The sequence below is a fragment of the Gobius niger genome, assembly GCF_951799975.1.
Source record: "Gobius niger genome assembly, chromosome: 23".
Taxonomy (NCBI): domain Eukaryota; kingdom Metazoa; phylum Chordata; class Actinopteri; order Gobiiformes; family Gobiidae; genus Gobius; species Gobius niger.
In genome coordinates this window covers 1532646-1552746 of record NC_136874.1, presented here as the reverse complement: position 1 = coordinate 1552746, position 20101 = coordinate 1532646, and the positions used below count along the sequence as shown (strand labels likewise).

Sequence of the window (20101 nt, the reverse complement as noted above, 5' to 3'; positions counted from 1 at the left end):
CCATCAGTGTAAGAACTTCACTCTCTTTAAAGAGGAGGTCCTGTCCTCCATCAGTGTAAGAACTTCACTCTTTAACCAGAGGAGGTCCTGTCCTCCATCAGTGTAAGAACTTCACTCTCTTTAAAGAGGAGGTCCTGTCCTCCATCAGTGGTAAGAACTTCACTCTTTAAAGAGGAGGTCCTGTCCTCCATCAGTGTAAGAACTTCACTCTCTTTAAAGGGGAGGTCCTGTCCTCCATCAGTGTAAGAACTTCACTCTTTAAAGAGGAGGTCCTGTCCTCCATCAGTGTAAGAACTTCTCTCTCTTTAAAGAGGAGGTCCTGTCCTCCATCAGTGTAAGAACTTCTCTCTCTTTAAAGAGGAGGTCCTGTCCTCCATCAGTGTAAGAACTTCACTCTCTTTAAAGAGGAGGTCCTGTCCTCCATCAGTGTAAGAACTTCACTCTCTTTAAAGAGGAGGTCCTGTCCTCCATCAGTGTAAGAACTTCTCTCTCTTTAAAGAGGAGGTCCTGTCCTCCATCAGTGTAAGAACTTCACTCTTTAAAGAGGAGGTCCTGTCCTCCATCAGTGTAAGAACTTCACTCTCTTTAAAGAGGAGGTCCTGTCCTCCATCAGTGTAAGAACTTCACTCTTTAAAGAGGAGGTCCTGTCCTCCATCAGTGTAAGAACTTCACTCCCTCCTGTCAGACTCAGATGTTTTCATGTTGATGAAGTTCTTTATCTCGAGGTTCCTGATGATGTTTTGGATTTGATAAAGTTCTCGGGTTAAAAAGCAGGAACTCAAAAACCCGTCTGTTTCGATCTCAGTTCTGACGCTGCAGCTTTAAAGGCGCCTCGGTGGCACAGCGGTTAGTGCTTGTGCTTCACAGCTAGAAGGTCCCGGGTTCGATTCCCACCTGGACGGGGCCTTTCTGTGTGGTTTACATGTTCTCCCCGTGTCTGCGTCGGTTTCCTCCGGGTTCTCCGGTTTCCCCGACCACTAAAACATGTACAATAGGCCAGGATGTATGACAGTGTGTTTGAGAGCGCACATGGGGGACGACGGATGGAAATGAGCCCAAGGCTACAGTCCGGTGTGGCTCGTTTACATGCATGTTCATTAACTTGCACTGTCCCGACCAAAGAAACCAGAACAAAACAAAAACTATTTTCTAGATTTGTCAAAACTTTTTTGCCCCATTTTTTACATAATTTATTCCCAATAATTTCCCCATTTCTGAACCTGATATTGTAACAAAACCTGGTCTAAACCTGGACTAAACTGGGACTAGACTTAAATGCCCATATTTGGATCACAGCCTTTCGTGCTACACGTGGATACCGAACATGTGGCCGGGTCGGAGTCAAGTAAAGTTTGGTCTGTTTTGTTTTGTTTCTCTTGTTTTGTTTCTTCTTCTTTTGTTTCTCTTGTCGTGACCGAGGCCTCGAGTCTCAGTGTTTGGATTTAATCGGATCAAACGTTTGTAACGAGAAGAGGCTGATCCAAGAACCCGGACTGAACCACTTCAAAGGAGAGCGACGGGGGGGTCACAGGTTCCACTCCTCGTGTGGAGCCTGACGGGGGTCACAGGTTCCACTCCTCGTGTGGGGTCACAGGTTCCACTCCTCGTGTGGGGTCACAGGTTCCACTCCTCGTGTGGAGCCTGACGGGGGGTCACAGGTTCCACTCCTCGTGTGGGGTCACAGGTTCCACTCCTCGTGTGGGGTCACAGGTTCCACTCCTCCTCCTCATCTGCATCTGCAAAGACAAAACAGATTGAGCGAAGGAAACAGGAAGTTGGTTTTGTTTCAGGGATGATGTAATATTAATACATTTACTTCCCCACACGGACAAAGCACCATGAGGATAAATATAGGGGGGAGATGGGGATGAAAAAGGGAAATAAATTGAGGGGAAAAATTGAAAATATGGGAAAAAATTGGGGGGAAAATGGGAATAAATTTAGAAAAAAAAAGGAAAATATGGGAAAAAATGGGAATAAATTGGGGGGATATTAGAATAAAAAAATGAGGAAAATATAGAGAAAAAAATTGGTGAAAAAACTGGGAGATTATAGAGGAGACTATTATTAATTTGGGGGAAATTTTAGGAAAAAAATAAAGGGAAACTTCAGGGCACAATTGGGGAAAAATAGGAGAGAAATGGGGAAATATAGGGGACAAAAGTCGGGGGGAAAAAAGCGTCTACTCTGTTGTGGACAATTCTCTTTTGGACAAAGCCATAAATCCAGATGTTTGCAGCTCATATTTGCATTTTTCTGATTTTGACATTGAGATATTGGGAGCTTTTCCCACAGATTAAGCCTGTGCATTTTGCGGCGTTGCTTGGCCCCCCCTCCCTGTCCCCCCGCCCCCCCCCCCCCCCCCTCCCTGATCTTGTCTTTTCAAACAAACGGACAGGAAGCTCGGGCTCGCGGTTAAAGCAAACATGTCGGCCGCAGATCTGAACCGAAACATCCAGCGAGTCGTGGCGTCGTTACTGAACCTGACGCCGCGAAGGAAACGCCGGAACGAAGGTCAGTCGGGAAAAACAACCATCAGCCTTTAAGAAATCACAGCCTGGAAAAGAAACATCAGGACAGATTCAAGCTCTGAGATACAGATAAATGTGCTTGAGGTGTACAGGGGATGGAAACAGTTTAGTCCAAATGTTACACAGTTTACCTTTAACACCAACCTGCTCAAAACGTTTCCAAGATCAAAACTTTTTTACACATTTTCCAACTTTCCAAACTGCTCCAAAACTTTACAAAACGTTCACATATTTTCTAAATGTCCGAAAATCACCAATTAATTCCCAAACTTTCCAAAATGTTTCACAACTTTACCGAAACTTTCCAAAATGTTCAAATAAAATCCCAAACTTTAAATTTTTACCAAAACTTTCCAAGATTTTCCCAAACTTACGGATATGTTCAATAAATTCCAAAACTTTTAAACTAATCCAAACTTTTCCAAAGGTTTTTGAAAAGTCTAAGATTTTTTACTTTTTTAAAACTTTTTCCAAAAATGTCCAAATTTCCCAAACTTTCCAAGATTTTCCACAATTTTCAAAATTTCTGAAAATTTCCAATAAATTCCCAAACTTTAAAACTGTTCCAAAACGTTTTCCAAAACTTTATTATTATTAATCTCCATGTTTCTACGTTCAGGACAGACTAATACGGCTCTAAATGTCTGTGTTGGACGTTTGTGTTTATAAATGTGTGTGTTGGACGTTTGTGTTTATAAATGTGTGTGTTGGATGTTTGTGTTTATAAATGTGTGTGTTGGACGTTTGTGTTTATAAATGTGTGTGTTGGATGTTTGTGTTTATAAATGTGTGTGTTGGACGTTTGTGTTTATAAATGTCTGTGTTGGACGTTTGTGTTTATAAATGTGTGTGTTGGACGTTTGTGTTTATAAATGTCTGTGTTGGACGTTTGTGTTTATAAATGTGTGTGTTGGACGTTTGTGTTTATAAATGTCTGTGTTGGACGTTTGTGTTTATAAATGTGTGTGTTGGACGTTTGTGTTTATAAATGTGTGTGTTGGACGTTTGTGTTTATAAATGTCTGTGTTGGACGTTTGTGTTTATAAATGTCTGTGTTGGACGTTTGTGTTTATAAATGTGTGTGTTGGATGTTTGTGTTTATAAATGTCTGTGTTGGACGTTTGTGTTTATAAATGTCTGTGTTGGACGTTTGTGTTTATAAATGTCTGTGTTGGACGTTTGTGTTTATAAATGTGTGTGTTGGATGTTTGTGTTTATAAATGTCTGTGTTGGACGTTTGTGTTTATAAATGTCTGTGTTGGACATTTGTGTTTATAAATGTCTGTGTTGGATGTTTGTGTTTATAAATGTGTGTGTTGGACGTTTGTGTTTATAAATGTGTGTGTTGGACGTTTGTGTTTATAAATGTGTGTGTTGGATGTTTGTGTTTATAAATGTGTGTGTTGGACGTTTGTGTTTATAAATGTGTGTGTTGGACGTTTGTGTTTATAAATGTCTGTGTTGGACGTTTGTGTTTATAAATGTGTGTGTTGGACGTTTGTGTTTATAAATGTCTGTGTTGGACGTTTGTGTTTATAAATGTGTGTGTTGGACGTTTGTGTTTATAAATGTGTGTGTTGGACGTTTGTGTTTATAAATGTGTGTGTTGGATGTTTGTGTTTATAAATGTGTGTGTTGGATGTTTGTGTTTATAAATGTGTGTGTTGGATGTTTGTGTTTATAAATGTGTGTGTTGGACGTTTGTGTTTATAAATGTCTGTGTTGGATGTTTGTGTTTATAAATGTGTGTGTTGGACGTTTGTGTTTATAAATGTGTGTGTTGGACGTTTGTGTTTATAAATGTGTGTGTTGGACGTTTGTGTTTATAAATGTCTGTGTTGGACGTTTGTGTTTATAAATGTGTGTGTTGGACGTTTGTGTTTATAAATGTCTGTGTTGGACGTTTGTGTTTATAAATGTGTGTGTTGGACGTTTGTGTTTATAAATGTGTGTGTTGGACGTTTGTGTTTATAAATGTCTGTGTTGGACGTTTGTGTTTATAAATGTCTGTGTTGGACGTTTGTGTTTATAAATGTGTGTGTTGGATGTTTGTGTTTATAAATGTCTGTGTTGGACGTTTGTGTTTATAAATGTCTGTGTTGGACGTTTGTGTTTATAAATGTCTGTGTTGGACGTTTGTGTTTATAAATGTGTGTGTTGGATGTTTGTGTTTATAAATGTCTGTGTTGGACGTTTGTGTTTATAAATGTCTGTGTTGGACGTTTGTGTTTATAAATGTCTGTGTTGGACGTTTGTGTTTATAAATGTGTGTGTTGGATGTTTGTGTTTATAAATGTCTGTGTTGGACGTTTGTGTTTATAAATGTCTGTGTTGGACGTTTGTGTTTATAAATGTCTGTGTTGGATGTTTGTGTTTATAAATGTGTGTGTTGGACGTTTGTGTTTATAAATGTCTGTGTTGGACGTTTGTGTTTATAAATGTCTGTGTTGGACATTTGTGTTTATAAATGTGTGTGTTGGACGTTTGTGTTTATAAATGTCTGTGTTGGACGTTTGTGTTTATAAATGTCTGTGTTGGATGTTTGTGTTTATAAATGTGTGTGTTGGACGTTTGTGTTTATAAATGTGTGTGTTGGACGTTTGTGTTTATAAATGTCTGTGTTGGACATTTGTGTTTATAAATGTCTGTGTTGGATGTTTGTGTTTATAAATGTGTGTGTTGGACGTTTGTGTTTATAAATGTGTGTGTTGGACGTTTGTGTTTATAAATGTGTGTGTTGGACGTTTGTGTTTATAAATGTGTGTGTTGGACGTTTGTGTTTATAAATGTCTGTGTTGGACGTTTGTGTTTATAAATGTGTGTGTTGGATGTTTGTGTTTATAAATGTCTGTGTTGGACGTTTGTGTTTATAAATGTCTGTGTTGGACGTTTGTGTTTATAAATGTCTGTGTTGGACGTTTGTGTTTATAAATGTGTGTGTTGGATGTTTGTGTTTATAAATGTCTGTGTTGGACGTTTGTGTTTATAAATGTCTGTGTTGGACATTTGTGTTTATAAATGTGTGTGTTGGACGTTTGTGTTTATAAATGTGTGTGTTGGATGTTTGTGTTTATAAATGTCTGTGTTGGACATTGGTCTCATGGTTCACCCTCTGAGTCACTCATTAAGCTCGGACTGACTCTGACACTGAGGAAACTTTCTCAGCAGAAACAACATGTCGTCGTCTCCTCGAGTCCCCGACTGAACCGGGAGCGATCTGGACTTTAGAGCTGGATTATTCTGGATTATTCTGGATTATTCTGGGTTTATTCTAAGGAAATGTTGTGCTGCTCGGCTCAGTCTGGTCCGTCTGAGAGAAACCGGGGCCGGAGCCGGAGCCGGAGCCGGAGCCGGAGCCGGGCCACACAGACCGACAGAGGTGGGTCACTCACTCTCAGCACGAGGTTTTCTGACTAAAACGAAACTAAAACCAACTTAAAAGTCGTTCATGAGGCTCAAACTGAGACTAAATCAATACTTTAACCTCTTAACTCCCGCCTGAACCGAGAGGATCTTTTTCCTCATGTCTCATTTGTTGGGTATTCAACTCATTTTTGTCACATTTTTGTCATTTTATTGTCCTTTTTTTGTCACATTTTTGTCATTTTTTCGTAATTTTTTTTTGTCACATTTTTGTAATTTTTTTGGTCACATTTTGGTTATTTTTTTTTGTCATTTTTTTGTCATTTTTTTTGTCATTTTTTGTCAATTTCTTGTGACATTTTTGCCACTTTTTCATCAATGTTTTCTCACCTTTTTGTCACATTTCCATCATTGTTTTCGTCTCAGTTTTGTTGCTATTTTCACACCTTTTTTCCAGAAGCTTTTGGATTGGGGTAAAGCCAAACTGGAGAAAATGTGCTCGGTGCAGGTGGGAGTTAAGGGGTTAAACCAAACTAAAAGTAAAAGAAAGAAGTAAAAACCCGTAAAGACACAGTTTGAAGGAGGTTCATGTCGGGCAGAATCAACATCTCAGGTTTTTGAGGAAGTGATACTTTTGCAAATATCAGAAACGAGCTGCAAATCTATATTTACCCCAATGTTCCTGAACCGAGAAGAGAAACACTTCCCACATTTTGTTTCCAACACTTTACCCCAGTTTACCCCAAACTTCCCGATCCACACACACCTCCTCCAGCTGTTCTGACCCCGAGGCCACACCTCCTCCAGCTGTTCTGACCCCGAGGCCACACCTCCTCCAGATGTTCTGACCCCGAGGCGACACCAGGCCAGCTCGGAGACATAGTCCCACCACCGTGTCCTGGGTCTTCCACGAGGCCTTGTCCCACTAGGACATGCCTGGAACACCTCCCGCGGGAGGCGACCAGGAGGCATCCGAAACAGATGCCCGAGCCACCTCAGCTGCTCCTTTCGACGTGAAGGAGCAGCGACTCTACTCCGAGCTCCTCCCGGGTAACTGAGCTCCTCACCCCCAGCCACCCTGCGAAGGAAACTCATTTCAGCCGCTTGTATTCGCGATCTTGTCCTTTCGGTCATTACCCAAATCTCATGACCATAGGTGAGGGTGGGAACGTAGATCGATCGGTAAATCGAGAGCTTTGCCCCGACTCAGCTCCCTCTTCACCACGACAGACCGATACAGCGACCGCATCACTGCTGACGCCGCACCGATCCGTCTGTCCATCTCACGCTCCATCCGTCCCTCACTGAGAACAAGACCCCGAGATACTTGAACTCCTCCACTTGAGGTAAGGACTCCCCACCGACCTGAAGAGGGGAAGGAGAACCATGGCCTCGGGTTTGGAGGTGCTGATCCTCATCCCGGCCGCTACACACTCGGCTGCAAACCGCCCCAGAGCAGCTGAAGGTCCAACAGAACAACATCATCCACAAACAGCAGAGATGAGACTCTGAGGCTCCCAAACCGGACACCCTCCGGCCCCTCCGGCCCCTGGCTGCGCCTAGAAACTCTGTCCATAAAGGTAATGAACAGAACCGGTGACAAAGGGCAGCCCTGAGGAGACCAACACGCACCGGGAACAGGTCTGACTTACTGCCGGCAATGAACCAAGCTCCTGCTGCGGTCATACAGGGAACGGACAGCCCTTAGCAGAGGGCCCCGGACCCCATACTCCCGGAGCACCCCCCACAGGGCACCACGAGGGCCCCGGACCCCATACTCCCGGAGCACCCCCCACAGGGCACCACGAGGGCCCCGGACCCCATACTCCCGGAGCACCCCCCACAGGGCACCACGAGGGCCCCGGACCCCATACTCCCGGAGCACCCCCCACAGGGCACCACAAGGGTCCCGGACCCCATACTCCCGGAGCACCCCCCACAGGGCACCACGAGGGCCCCGGACCCCATACTCCCGGAGCACCCCCCACAGGGCACCACGAGGGCCCCGGACCCCATACTCCCGGAGCACCCCCCACAGGGCACCACGAGGGCCCCGGACCCCATACTCCCGGAGCACCCCCCACAAGGCACCACGAGGGCCCCGGACCCCATACTCCCGGAGCACCCCCCACAGGGCACCACGAGGGCCCCGGACCCCATACTCCCGGAGCACCCCCCACAGGGCACCACGAGGGACACGGACCCCATACTCCCGGAGCACCCCCCACAAGGCACCACGAGGGCCCCGGACCCCATACTCCAGGAGCACCCCCCACAGGACACCACGAGGGACGCGGTCGAACGCCTTCTCCAAGTCCACAAAACACATGTGGACTGGTTGGGCGAACTCCCACGAACCCTTTATTAAAGCCACACTCTCTGACTCTGAGAGACTTTATTAAAGCCACACTCTCTGACTCTGAGAGACTTTATTAAAGCCACACTCTCTGACTCTGAGAGACTTTATTAAAGCCACACTCTCTGACTCTGAGAAACTTTATTAAAGCCACACTCTCTGACTCTGAGACTTTAAGGACAGGTTTGTTTGTTGAGTCATTATGGCTCCACCCTCTCTCTGCTGTTTGTTGTATTAGTGCAAACACAGTTTAAAACCACAGACTCCGCCCACAGAGACAGAGAGAGAGAGAGGGAGAAGGAGAGAGAGACAGAGGGAGGGAGAGGGAGAGAGAGAGAGAGAGAGAGAGAGAAGCTCCACATTGCGGGTCAGAGACGAGAGACAGGAGGACATGGACGAGTGAGAGCCGGGTCAGACATGGGACAGTGGACGGTCGGGATCCGGGACATGAACAGCTTCGTCAGCATCTCTCTGGAGGAGATGAGGAGCTTCTACAGACTGAGCGAGAGCTGCCAGAGCTGCCAGCGCCTGCACCGTGAGTCCACCGAGACTAAAACTAATCAAAACCAGACTAAAGCGGATCAAAACCAGTCCACCGAGACTAAACCCAGACTAAAGCCAGACTAAAACCAGACTAAAGCCAGACTAAAGCGGATCAAAACCTGTCCACAGAGACTAAAACCAGACTAAAGCGGATCAAAACCAGTCCACCGAGACTAAAACTGATCAAAACCAGACTAAAGCGGATCAAAACCAGTCCACCGAGACTAAACCCAGACTAAAGCCAGACTAAAACCAGACTAAAGCCAGACTAAAGCGGATCAAAACCAGTCCACCGAGACTAAACCCAGACTAAAGCCAGACTAAAACCAGACTAAAACCAGACTAAAGCGGATCAAAACGTGTCCACAGAGACTAAAACCAGACTAAAGCGGATCAAAACCAGTCCACAGAGACTAAAACCAGACTAAAGCGGATCAAAACCAGTCCACAGAGACTAAAACCAGACTAAAGCAGATCAAAACCAGTCCACAGAGACTAAAACCAGACTAAAGCGGATCAAAACCAGTCCACCGAGACTAAAACCAGACTAAAGCGGATCAAAACCTTTCCACAGAGACTAAAACCAGACTAAAGCGGATCAAAACTGATCAAAACCAGTCCACAGAGACTAAAACCAGACTAAAGCGGATCAAAACGAGTCCACCGAGACTAAAACCAGACTAAAACCAGACTAAAGCCAGACTAAAACTGATCAAAACCAGTCCACAGAGACTAAAACCAGACTAAAGCGGATCAAAACGAGTCCACAGAGACTAAAACTAGACCAAAACCAGACTAAAGCGGATCAAAACCAGTCCACAGAGACTAAAACCAGACTAAAACTGATTTAAAAGTAATTAAAGAGACTGAAACTGTGGCTGAAATCTGCAGATATTTCAGTCGATTCCTAAAAAGTGAATAGAAAGGGCTAAACTTCTTCCTACTCCCTTTGAGCAGCACTTATACCTCTTATCAAATAAACTAAACTAAACTAAACTAAAATAAAATAAAAGACATGTCAACTTCAGTTTGGCTTCTTGAAAAAAAAGTGTCAAAATAGCGACAAAAACGATACATAAACAAGGATGAAACGCAAAAAAAAAAACATTAAAAAAGACACAAAAAATGACAAGAAAACAAAAGAAAATGTGGCAAAAATGCAATGAAAAAAGAGATGGAAAAAGATCCGTTTTGTTGGTCTTGGATTCCACAGATGTTACCCTGGCCGACAGCTCTATAGAAGCTTTTAGATTTGGTTAAAGTCTGAGTTACTCTCAGTAACCCCAGTTCTCTGCAGGCACATGGTTTAAAGCTGATGTCGTTTGATAAAAATATCCTTCAGGTGCAGGTTTCAGCTCATGTGAAACGAGGTGTGAACAGAGAGAAGGTTCTCATACTGTGGGTCAGGGTCCAGGAGGACGACATAGTGAGGCTGGAAACTCATGCCCCTAGAGGCCATGAGCGCCACTGCAGGTGTCGTAGCATGTTGTGTTTTTACTCATTTACTCCGCAGTTAGCTTCACCGTTAGCCTGTTAGCCTGTTAGCCTGTTAGCTTTGTGATTCCATTAGTGTGTGTTGGTGACCGTTTTTGCTTTTTCATTACTTTTTGGGTGCTTTTTTTGCTGAGTTTTCATCCTCGTTTACGTCTTTTTTTGTTTTTTGTTTGGCTTTTGGATTTGGTTAAAGGCGAGGGTCAGGCGGGGGTCAGGCGGGGGTCAGGCGGAGGTCAGGCGGGGGTCAGGCGGGGGTCAGGCGGGGGTCAGGAGGGGGTCAGGCGGGGGTCAGGAGGCTGAATACAGGACAGATTAGTTTAATTGAGAGACAAAAGTTCCAGTTCATTCTCTCTCTCTCTCTCTCTGACTTCGGCCGATAATAACTCACTCTAAGAATAGACTCACACGGCTCAGAATAGACCAAAGTATCACTGAAACATTAAAGTATCCATCTCTCCCTTTATGAGAGAGGAGAGGGAGGAGAGAGAGGAGAGAGAGGAGAGAGAGAAGAGAGAGAGAGGAGAGAGAGAGGAGAGAGAGAGGAGAGAGAGGAGAGAAAGGAGAGAGAAGAGAGAGAGGAGAGAGAGAGGAGAGAGAGAGGAGAGAGAGGAGAGAAAGGAGAGAGAAGAGAGAGAGGAGAGAGAGAGGAGAGAGAGAGAGAGAGAGGAGAGAGAGAGGAGGAAGAAGAGAGATAAAGGAGAGGAGTAAAGATGGAAATGACGGCCCTGCCTTTGACAAACAGGATGTAGCCGGCGGTGTCGTCCATCAGCTGTTCTATATTTACTTTACACACTGGCATCACCTGAACCCGGACACCAGGACAGTCTCTGTCTCACTACAAATAAACATTTATATTATTTACAAAGATTTACTCAGAGCGATTGTGGATCGTTTAGTTTTTTAATAAAGTTGTCATTAGTGGGAAAAGATCTGTAACAGTTCAAATTTCCTCAATAAATCTGTCAGGAATAGAAATTGAAACAGCAAAGTGACAAAACCTCATCATTTTACCCCCAAAAAAGAAAAAACATGAAGGAAAAATAGGCGGAAAATTGGGGAAAAAAGTGGAAAAGATGTAACAAATTCTGGAAAAAAAACAACTGTGGAAATAATTAGAAAAAATGTGAATAAAGTGAGGGGAAATGGGGAAAAAATAGGAACAAAAATAGAAAAAAAAAGAAAAAATATTTGTATTTATATTTTCATATTAAATATAAAAGGTCATGTTTCACTATGAAAAAAATTGGGAAAAGAAAGGGGAACATTTTTATTTTATTTTGAAAAGTGTAAAAAATTGAGGCAAAATAATATTTTAAAAACAAAACAGAAATAGGAAAAATATTTTGAAAGAAATTGTTAAAAATGGGAATAAATAAAGTAAAAGGAAAAAAGGAGAAAAAAATAAAATGAAATTGGGAAAAGTTGAAATGAAAAACAGGGGCGATGGGGAAAGTATTTTATAAACATGGAAAAATGTATGACATTTTTAAAAAAAGAGAAATTTAAATAAATTGGGGGAAATAGCCGGAAAAAGGGAAACAAATGTGGGGAAAATATTTTAAATGTAAAAAAAATCTGAAATAAATCTGCGGATTGTTGAATCTATGGAAATATGGTGAAGACCTGAACATGTGTTAAAGGTGAAGCAGAGTTTCCCTTTAAACGCCGGCGTCTCCGACACGGACATGTTTTTGTGATGATGTCATACGTCTCACCTGATGCTCCTCAGTCTTTCACAAGATCCAGCAGAAGCTCCTGAAGCAACAGGGATTAACGGACCAAACCAAACCCGGCCCTGAAGTCTCTGCTCAGCTGCAGCTTCTGCCTCAGAGCAGTGGGGAAGTGAGAGTGGTGCATTCTGGGGGATTTCTGCAGGTTTTTTAAAGCGTGAACTTTTCGAGAAAGAGGAAGTGCGTCTTGTGAGGGTCAGGAGGTTCATCAGGAGAAGTGGTGACGGTCCGGTGCCTCATGGATGAAGAAAAGAAACAAAAAGTCAAGGCCTGAGAAACTAGTGCAGCTGCGCCCCCGGTGGTTAGAACAGGTACTGCAGCCCAAGAGTGAAGGGTTCACCTCTTAACTCCCGCCTGAACCGAGAGGATCTTTGTCCTCACGTCATCAGATTTTTTTTTTCCATCATTTTTTTGTTGGGGATTCAACTCAGATTTGTAACTTTTCTGTCATTTCTTGTCACATTTTCGTCAATTTTTTTTATCACATTTTTGTCACATTTTTGTCATTTTTTTGTCATTTTTTTGTCATTTTTTTGTCATTTTTTTGTCAAATTTTTGTCACATTTTTGTCATTTTTTTGTCATTTTTTTGTCATTTTTTTGTCATTTTTTTGTCAATTTCTTGTGACATTTTTGCCACTTTTCCATCAATTTTTCGTCACTTTTTTGTCAATGTTTTCTCACTTTTTTGTCACATCTTCATCATTGTTTTCGTCTCAGTTTTGTTGCTATTTTCACAGCTTTTCTTCCAGAAGCTTTTGGATTGGGGTAAAGCCAAACTGGAGAAAATGTGCTCGGTTCAGGTGGGAGTTAAAAAAAAAACACGGCTCTGTACTGGAAACAGAGCGATGACTACGAGATAATGTCGAGAGAGGGGAAAGTTGTAAACAAAGAAAAGAAAAGAAAAATATTTAAAAATTAGAAAAAAAAAACAGAAAAAGTCGGGGGAAGAAAAGAAAAAATTGTAATTAAAGGGAAAAAAGTCTTTAAAAAAACTGAAAAAATGCCCCAAACCTTTGCTCCATGTGAGTAAAACCGCCCCCTCCCTCCCTCGCCCTCTCCCTGTGCCATTGTCTGACAGATATTTCCTGTGATTACTGCAGTATTTGAAGTACTTCCTCCTCTCATTACTGCAGTATCATTATTGTCTGTGGTGCTTCCTCTCGTGTCTGCGCCTCGTCCTCTGAACCACCTGCTCACACTCACGTTTCCTCACGGAGGATTTGATCCGGACGCTCAGAGTCAAACTACTGCAGTACTGGAGCTCAGGGGAGTATTTGAGGATCTGAACTTTACCGCCACATGTTTTTAAAAGCTCCAAAGTAGTGTTGATACAGAATCTTATAGTACATTTTTCTGGCCTTTCCTTTGAAAACACTTCGTGGGGGCCGTGTTGCTTCTGTTTCTGCTCCAGAGCTGGAACACGGGGCCTCAAAAGGATCTAAAGATAAAGATTATTTTCTGTTCCTGCTTCCGATACTTTTATTTCTACACCAGTAGAATCTAAACTTTATTTTCCTGAAACCAGACTGGCATCGTTTAACAGTCCTCAGCTCAGCGCTCATATAAGTAGCATTATCCCCAGGTACTTTTTCTACTTCAGTCATTATTTTGGTTAGTTCTTAAAATGATTTCAGAGTAAAGTTTCTCTTCCTTGAGTCAAACTCTTAACTCCCGCCTGAACCGAGAGGATCTTTTTCCTCACGTCATCACATTTTTTTTCCATCATTTTTTGGTTGGGTATTCAACTCATTATTTTTGTCATTTTTCGTCAAATTTTCGTCATTTTTTTGTCAATTTTTATCACATTTTTGTAATTTTTTTGTCACATTTTTTAATCCATTTTTTGTCATTTTTTGTCTTTTTTTCTTCCATTTTTTGTCAATTTTCTTGTGACATTTTTGTGACATTTTTGCCACTTTTTCATCAATTTTTTGTCATTTTTCATCTCAGTTTTGTTGCTATTTTCACAGCTTTTATTCCAGAAGCTTTTGGACTGGGGTAAAGCCACAGGTGGGAGTTAATGTTTAGCTCCTCTCTCCTCCTGCTCATATCAGGATTTCTGCAACAGCGTCAAGTCAAACTTAAGGCTTTTTAAATACAACATTAATGCCCAAACACTATATCATTAATGCCACAAATCCATCAGATTTAGTAAGATTTGTAAACAACCAATCAAATAGAGGAATAATGAGAAATCTTTAGGAGAAATGTACATTTAATGCAATTTGCGACTGGGAACATATAATTTTTTCCGTGTGACTTGTATCAATAATCTGCAGCAGAAGTGTCAAATTGTATTAAATGTCTCGTGGAACCAAAAGCGGTCGCTCTGTATCTTTGTAACGACAACAAAAACCGTGTGGCGCTGATAGTTCCACGAGGGGAGGAGCTGTGGGCGTTTCTTTTGCCTTTTACGCCCTTTACGCCCTTTACGCCCGTTACGCACGCCCCTCCTCCTCCTCCGTGAGACCGGGGGCAGAGCGGCTCCCTCAGTCCGCCCCACAGCTCCCGGGAGGCGGCTGGGGACCAGAGCTACACCCCGCTATCATGGCCCCGGACGCGGCTCCAGACGCGGCGCCGCCCGGGCTCCTCTCCTCCTCCTCCTCCTCCTCTTCCTCCGCACTGCGCGCGCTCGGATGAGGACCTGGAACTTGGACTTTTACGCACGGACGGCTCGGACATGGCGCTCAATCGCGTGTCGCTGCTGTGCCACGAAGTCACGCGGCTCTGGGTGCAGCTCAAGATGTGCACAGGTAAAAAAAAATAAACACAGTAAAAAGTGAATAAACGAGGGCAGGAGTGCGGCCGCTGCTGCGCAAAGACAGAAGATGCTTCGCTCTTTCACTGTCGCGCGTAAACCTGCGGTTTATTACGATCCAAGCAACATGAAACTTAACGTTATCAACACTTGTACGTCATCGTGCGCGTTGGAACTGTGTTATTTGTGAATGTGAAGTTGTCAGGAAGTTTGTAAAGTCCCGGTTGGAGCGGTTGTTGTGACGTCATGACGATGTTTTACGCACGGATTTGAGGAATGACTTTGTATCGGAAAATACAGCGAAGTGTTAATGACGTTCTGCATATTCATGAGGCTGCGGTCAGTAGTGGACATGAAGGAGAGGACATTAGGGCGTCCTGGAACACTCCTGTTGTTTTGGTTTACACCTTCAGTCCACAGATTTAGATAAAGGCCCACTTTTTTTGCACAGAGAATGACAAAGTATCCACCAGTTGTTTTTAAATTGTGACCCTGTATTTGTATTCTGTGACCTGTTTTTGGGTCGTTTTGACACCGGGTTTCGGCACCATCCCGTGTCTGTTTCCTATGGTTGCCCACAACACTTAAAACATGTACAATAGTGTGTTTTTCCTCACTTTTTCCGAAGTCGGACATGATGGAGGTCAATCTTTTTCTGAGGGCAGTGTTTATATATAAAGAGAAAACAAAATAAAGTGCTCTGTTAAGATAAACTTTTTAAAAAATCAGCTCGAGATGACCCGTTTCTTTGTATTAACTTAACAGCTGAATTTGAAATATCCCGATATACGCGATATGCTCTAATCCCATATCTCATTGAAAAATATATCGATATATCTTAAAGAAGGGGTGTTATGCAAAATGGACTTGTTCAAGCTTTCCATCACGTTATTCTGTCACTCCCTCATTAAAAACATGCCTGAAGTGTTCCTTGGCACATTCACGTATTTTTAAGTAATCTGTAAAAACTCTGATGGCGGCCATTTATATCGCCCAGCCCTAGTTAGAGGTGGGTTATGTTATATTTAGTGTAAATGATGATTCCAAAGATTGATGAGAAAATGGCTTCACTTATGGGAGGAAAGAGTGCAGATCATCACTGAACAAACCGGCCTCCAGGTGGATCTTCATCCCTGGTTAACTTCACTTTGTTCACATAACGTTCTTTTTCTTTTGCGTGAAGTCTCTCTCTGAACAGCTGAGAAGTGTTGGCCTCCGCTGTCGAGGGTTTAAGTGAAACCTTGTGTTTTGTCCATAAGTGATAATCCGTCTCGTTCACTGAAGTGTCTCCATCATGGCAGCACTTTTTATTTGTTTTCGTTTTAATTAAGGGAGTTCAATTGACGAAAGAACAATGTGGGTTTGTTTATGAATTCCTCAACTTGACTCAGTCTGTTAGAAAACGTATTATCCAGCCAAATCGTCTGTGAATTCAGTGTTTCCCTGTTTAAAAGAATCATCAGTGATCACATGTTCCTTCATCTCCTTCACGTTGGCCACGCCCCCTTTTAGTAAACTGTGATGAAGGATGTCTTACAGGTGGACAGTGATGACCAGGAATGTTCCGCCGTGTGGCTTTAAAACATCTGTCACTACTTTTACATGAAACTAAACCCACAAAACCACGTTTAAGACTCACCAAAGCGACTTCATGTCCGCGTTTATCTCGTTAATTTGAATCTGTGTTTGAAACGGAGCCGCTTCCTGCTCCAGTCTGCGGCGCCGGTGGAAACATGAGGAGCTGATTTGGTTACATGGAAACTCGACACGGCGACGGCGGCTGTGAGGAAAACAAACTACAGCAGGTCTTACAGCAGGTCTTACAGCAGGTCTTACAGCGGGTCTTACAGCAGGTCTTACAGCAGGTCTTACAGCAGGTCTTACAGCAGGCCCTCGGATGTAAACAAGTCACGGAGGTTTAGCTTCATGGTGAACCGGAGCTACAGCAGCTCTGGGACTTTTACAAAGACACATCAGTGTTTCTTTACCGAAACACCCAGGGCTAAAAGACAAGAAAACTTATGTCAGCGGCTGAATCTGTGTTTGGGCCTGGAGGATGCCTGTTGTAGCATTACCACCGGAGAAAGCTAATGCTACAAGCTAACTCTCCGGTCCTCTCGTGAAAACAAGAAATATGCACAAATAAAGTAAATAAAGCCTCCGTCTACATAAAGAACCGTTTAACAATGATCTCACTTATGCCTCACATCATCTACAATTAGCTCCGGGAGAAAACCATAGCTTGTTAGCTCAGTTAGCTCAGTTAGCATCTTGCTCCTGTTTTCTCCCGTGAAAACAAGCATTATGCACTAAAAACGTTAATAAAGCCGTAACCATATAGAGCCGCCGTTATGACAATCACACACTAAGGGCTTAACACATCTGTGGTTTATTACAGACTTTTAATCAACAATGAGCTGTAGGTGATTGCAACAAGCTAACGAGGCTAACGAGGCCTTTAGCCACTTACTACCGGCACAAAATATGTCCCGTATTCAATTGTATGGTCTGGGTATAGACCTAAATACTGGGGAGATTTCACGTAGACCATGAGGATATAGTTAAAGATCAGAGGACATGGCAGGAGCAAAGAGGGAGACGAGTATTTTTCAGGCTAGAGCTACTTCCAAGATGGACGAACACACTCTGAGCTGACAGCGTCTGACTTCAGTAAGAACAAGCGTCTAACTATGGGCTTTAGGCGCGTTTTAGACGCCCAAAAAGCGTTTGGTGTGGAAGCACCTTTACATCTCGTCTTGTATCTCGTCTTGTATCTCGTCTTGTATCTCGTCTTGTATCTCGTCTTGTATCTCGTCTTGTATCTCGTCTTGTATCTCGTCTTGTATCTCGTCTTGTATCTCGTCTTATATCTCGTCTTATATCTCGTCTTATATCTCGTCTTGTATCTCGTCTTGTATCTCGTCTTGTATCTCGTCTTGTATCTCGTCTTATATCTCGTCTTATATCTCGTCTTATATCTCGTCTTATATCTCGTCTTGTATCTCGTCTTGTATCTCGTCTTGTATCTCGTCTTGTATCTCGTCTTGTATCTCGTCTTGTATCTCGTCTTATATCTCGTCTTATATCTCGTCTTGTGTCTCGTCTTGTATCTCGTCTTGTATCTCGTCTTATATCTCGTCTTATATCTCGTCTTGTGTCTCGTCTTGTATCTCGTCTTGTAACTCGTCTTGTAACTCGTCTTATATCTCGTCTTGTATCTCGTCTTGTATCTCGTCTTATATCTCGTCTTGTGTCTCGTCTTGTATCTCGTCTTGTATCTCGTCTTGTATCTCGTCTTGTATCTCGTCTTATATCTCGTCTTATATCTCGTCTTATATCTCGTCTTATATCTCGTCTTGTGTCTCGTCTTGTATCTCGTCTTGTATCTCGTCTTGTATCTCGTCTTGTATCTCGTCTTATATCTCGTCTTGTATCTCGTCTTGTATCTCGTCTTGTATCTCGTCTTGTATCTCGTCTTGTATCTCGTCTTATATCTCGTCTTATATCTCGTCTTATATCTCGTCTTGTATCTCGTCTTGTATCTCGTCTTATATCTCGTCTTATATCTCGTCTTATATCTCGTCTTATATCTCGTCTTATGTCTCGTCTTGTGTCTCGTCTTGTATCTCGTCTTGTATCTCGTCTTGTATCTCGTCTTGTATCTCGTCTTGTATCTCGTCTTGTATCTCGTCTTGTATCTCGTCTTGTATCTCGTCTTATATCTCGTCTTGTATCTCGTCTTGTATCTCGTCTTGTATCTCGTCTTGTATCTCGTCTTGTATCTCGTCTTATATCTCGTCTTATATCTCGTCTTATATCTCGTCTTGTATCTCGTCTTGTATCTCGTCTTATATCTCGTCTTATATCTCGTCTTATATCTCGTCTTATATCTCGTCTTATGTCTCGTCTTGTGTCTCGTCTTGTATCTCGTCTTGTATCTCGTCTTGTATCTCGTCTTGTATCTCGTCTTGTATCTCGTCTTGTATCTCGTCTTGTATCTCGTCTTGTATCTCGTCTTGTATCTCGTCTTGTAACTCGTCTTGTAACTCGTCTCCTCCTCGGTGCGTCAGAGCGAGATGTAACGAGTCCAAAGTGGCTCCAGGTCCCGGGGCCAGGACTGGGACTTTGTTTGGACCTGAATGGAGCAGATCGTCACATGCTCCTCGTCACATTTCCTCTCAGCTCTTCCTGCGCAGCTGCTTTTCTCCTTCACTCTTACATTTTCCCCGTTAGTACTTTAACCACACTGTGTTTCCAATACTATTAGAAACACTATTATTTATAATTTGTGATTGTCATATAAGCCCCGCCCTGGATGATATTCTGTGTTTCTGTGTCTCTGCAGATTAGAGCTTGATCTGTTAATCTGAGCTCACATGTGACTCTCTGCTCCGGGACAGGCCGACACAAAAACAGACAGAGAGACAAAGAAGGGCAAAGAAAAAGAAATAGGTCAAATATGACATGACAGTAAAATGTATCGTCCACAAGATCATGTTTAAACTGCTGTTTGGAGTTTGTCTCAAATGTGGAGATAAGGAGGGAAAAATAGGACAGGATGTGGAAATAATGACAGAAAATTTGGGGGAAATTGGGAAAAATTGGTGGAAAAATAGAAAAAAAAAAAGGAAAATATTGGGGGAAAATTAAGAATAAATGAGAATAAAATTAAGGGGAAAAAATGCAAAGAAATTGGAAATAATTTGGAAATAAATGGTGGGGGGGAAAGGAAAATATCAGAATTTATTTTAGCCCTGGTTTAGAGTCCTGGTTTAGTCCTTGGTGTAGCCCTGGTTTAGTCCCTGGTGTAGCCCTGGTTTAGTCCCTGGTGTAGCCCTGGTTTAGTCCTGGTTTAGTCCTGGTTTAGTCCCTGGTTTAGTCCCTGGTTTAGTCCCTGGTTTAGTCCCTGGTTTAGTCCCTGGTTTAGTCCCTGGTGTAGCCCTGGTTTAGTCCCTGGTTTAGTCCCCGTGTAGCCCTGGTTTAGTCCCTGGTTTAGTCCCTGGTTTAGTCCCTGGTTTAGTCCCTGGTTTAGTCCCTGGTTTAGTCCCTGGTTTAGTCCCTGGTTTAGTCCCTGTGTAGCCCTGGTGTAGCCCTGGTTTAGTCCCTGGTTTAGTCCCTGGTTTAGTCCCTGGTTTAGTCCCTGTGTAGCCCTGGTGTAGCCCTGGTTTAGTCCCTGGTTTAGTCCCTGGTTTAGTCCCTGGTTTAGTCCCTGGTTTAGCCCTGGTTTAGTCCCTGGTTTAGTCCCCGTGTAGCCCTGGTTTAGTCCCTGGTTTAGTCCCTGGTTTAGTCCCTGGTTTAGTCCCTGGTTTAGTCCCTGGTTTAGT

The 20101-nt window shown here is 42.9% G+C and overlaps 1 protein-coding gene across 4 annotated transcripts in view; it reads left to right on the top strand.

Moving 5' to 3' along the window:
- LOC306981781 (guanine nucleotide exchange factor DBS-like) overlaps positions 1-20101 on the top strand; it is a 55164-nt gene that overhangs the window by 266 nt on the left and 34797 nt on the right. For 2 of the 4 annotated variants that reach the window (XM_079581441.1, XM_079581438.1), the window contains exon 1: positions 8665-8785. The exons of 1 other annotated variant lie outside the window; for it this stretch is intronic. In XM_079581441.1, the coding sequence (XP_079437567.1) occupies positions 8668-8785 (118 nt within the window). In that variant the 5' untranslated portion in view covers positions 8665-8667. Of the gene's footprint in view, positions 1-8664; positions 8786-14506; positions 14773-20101 lie in introns of those variants that run through there. One more of the 4 variants, XM_079581439.1, reaches the window with a different exon arrangement.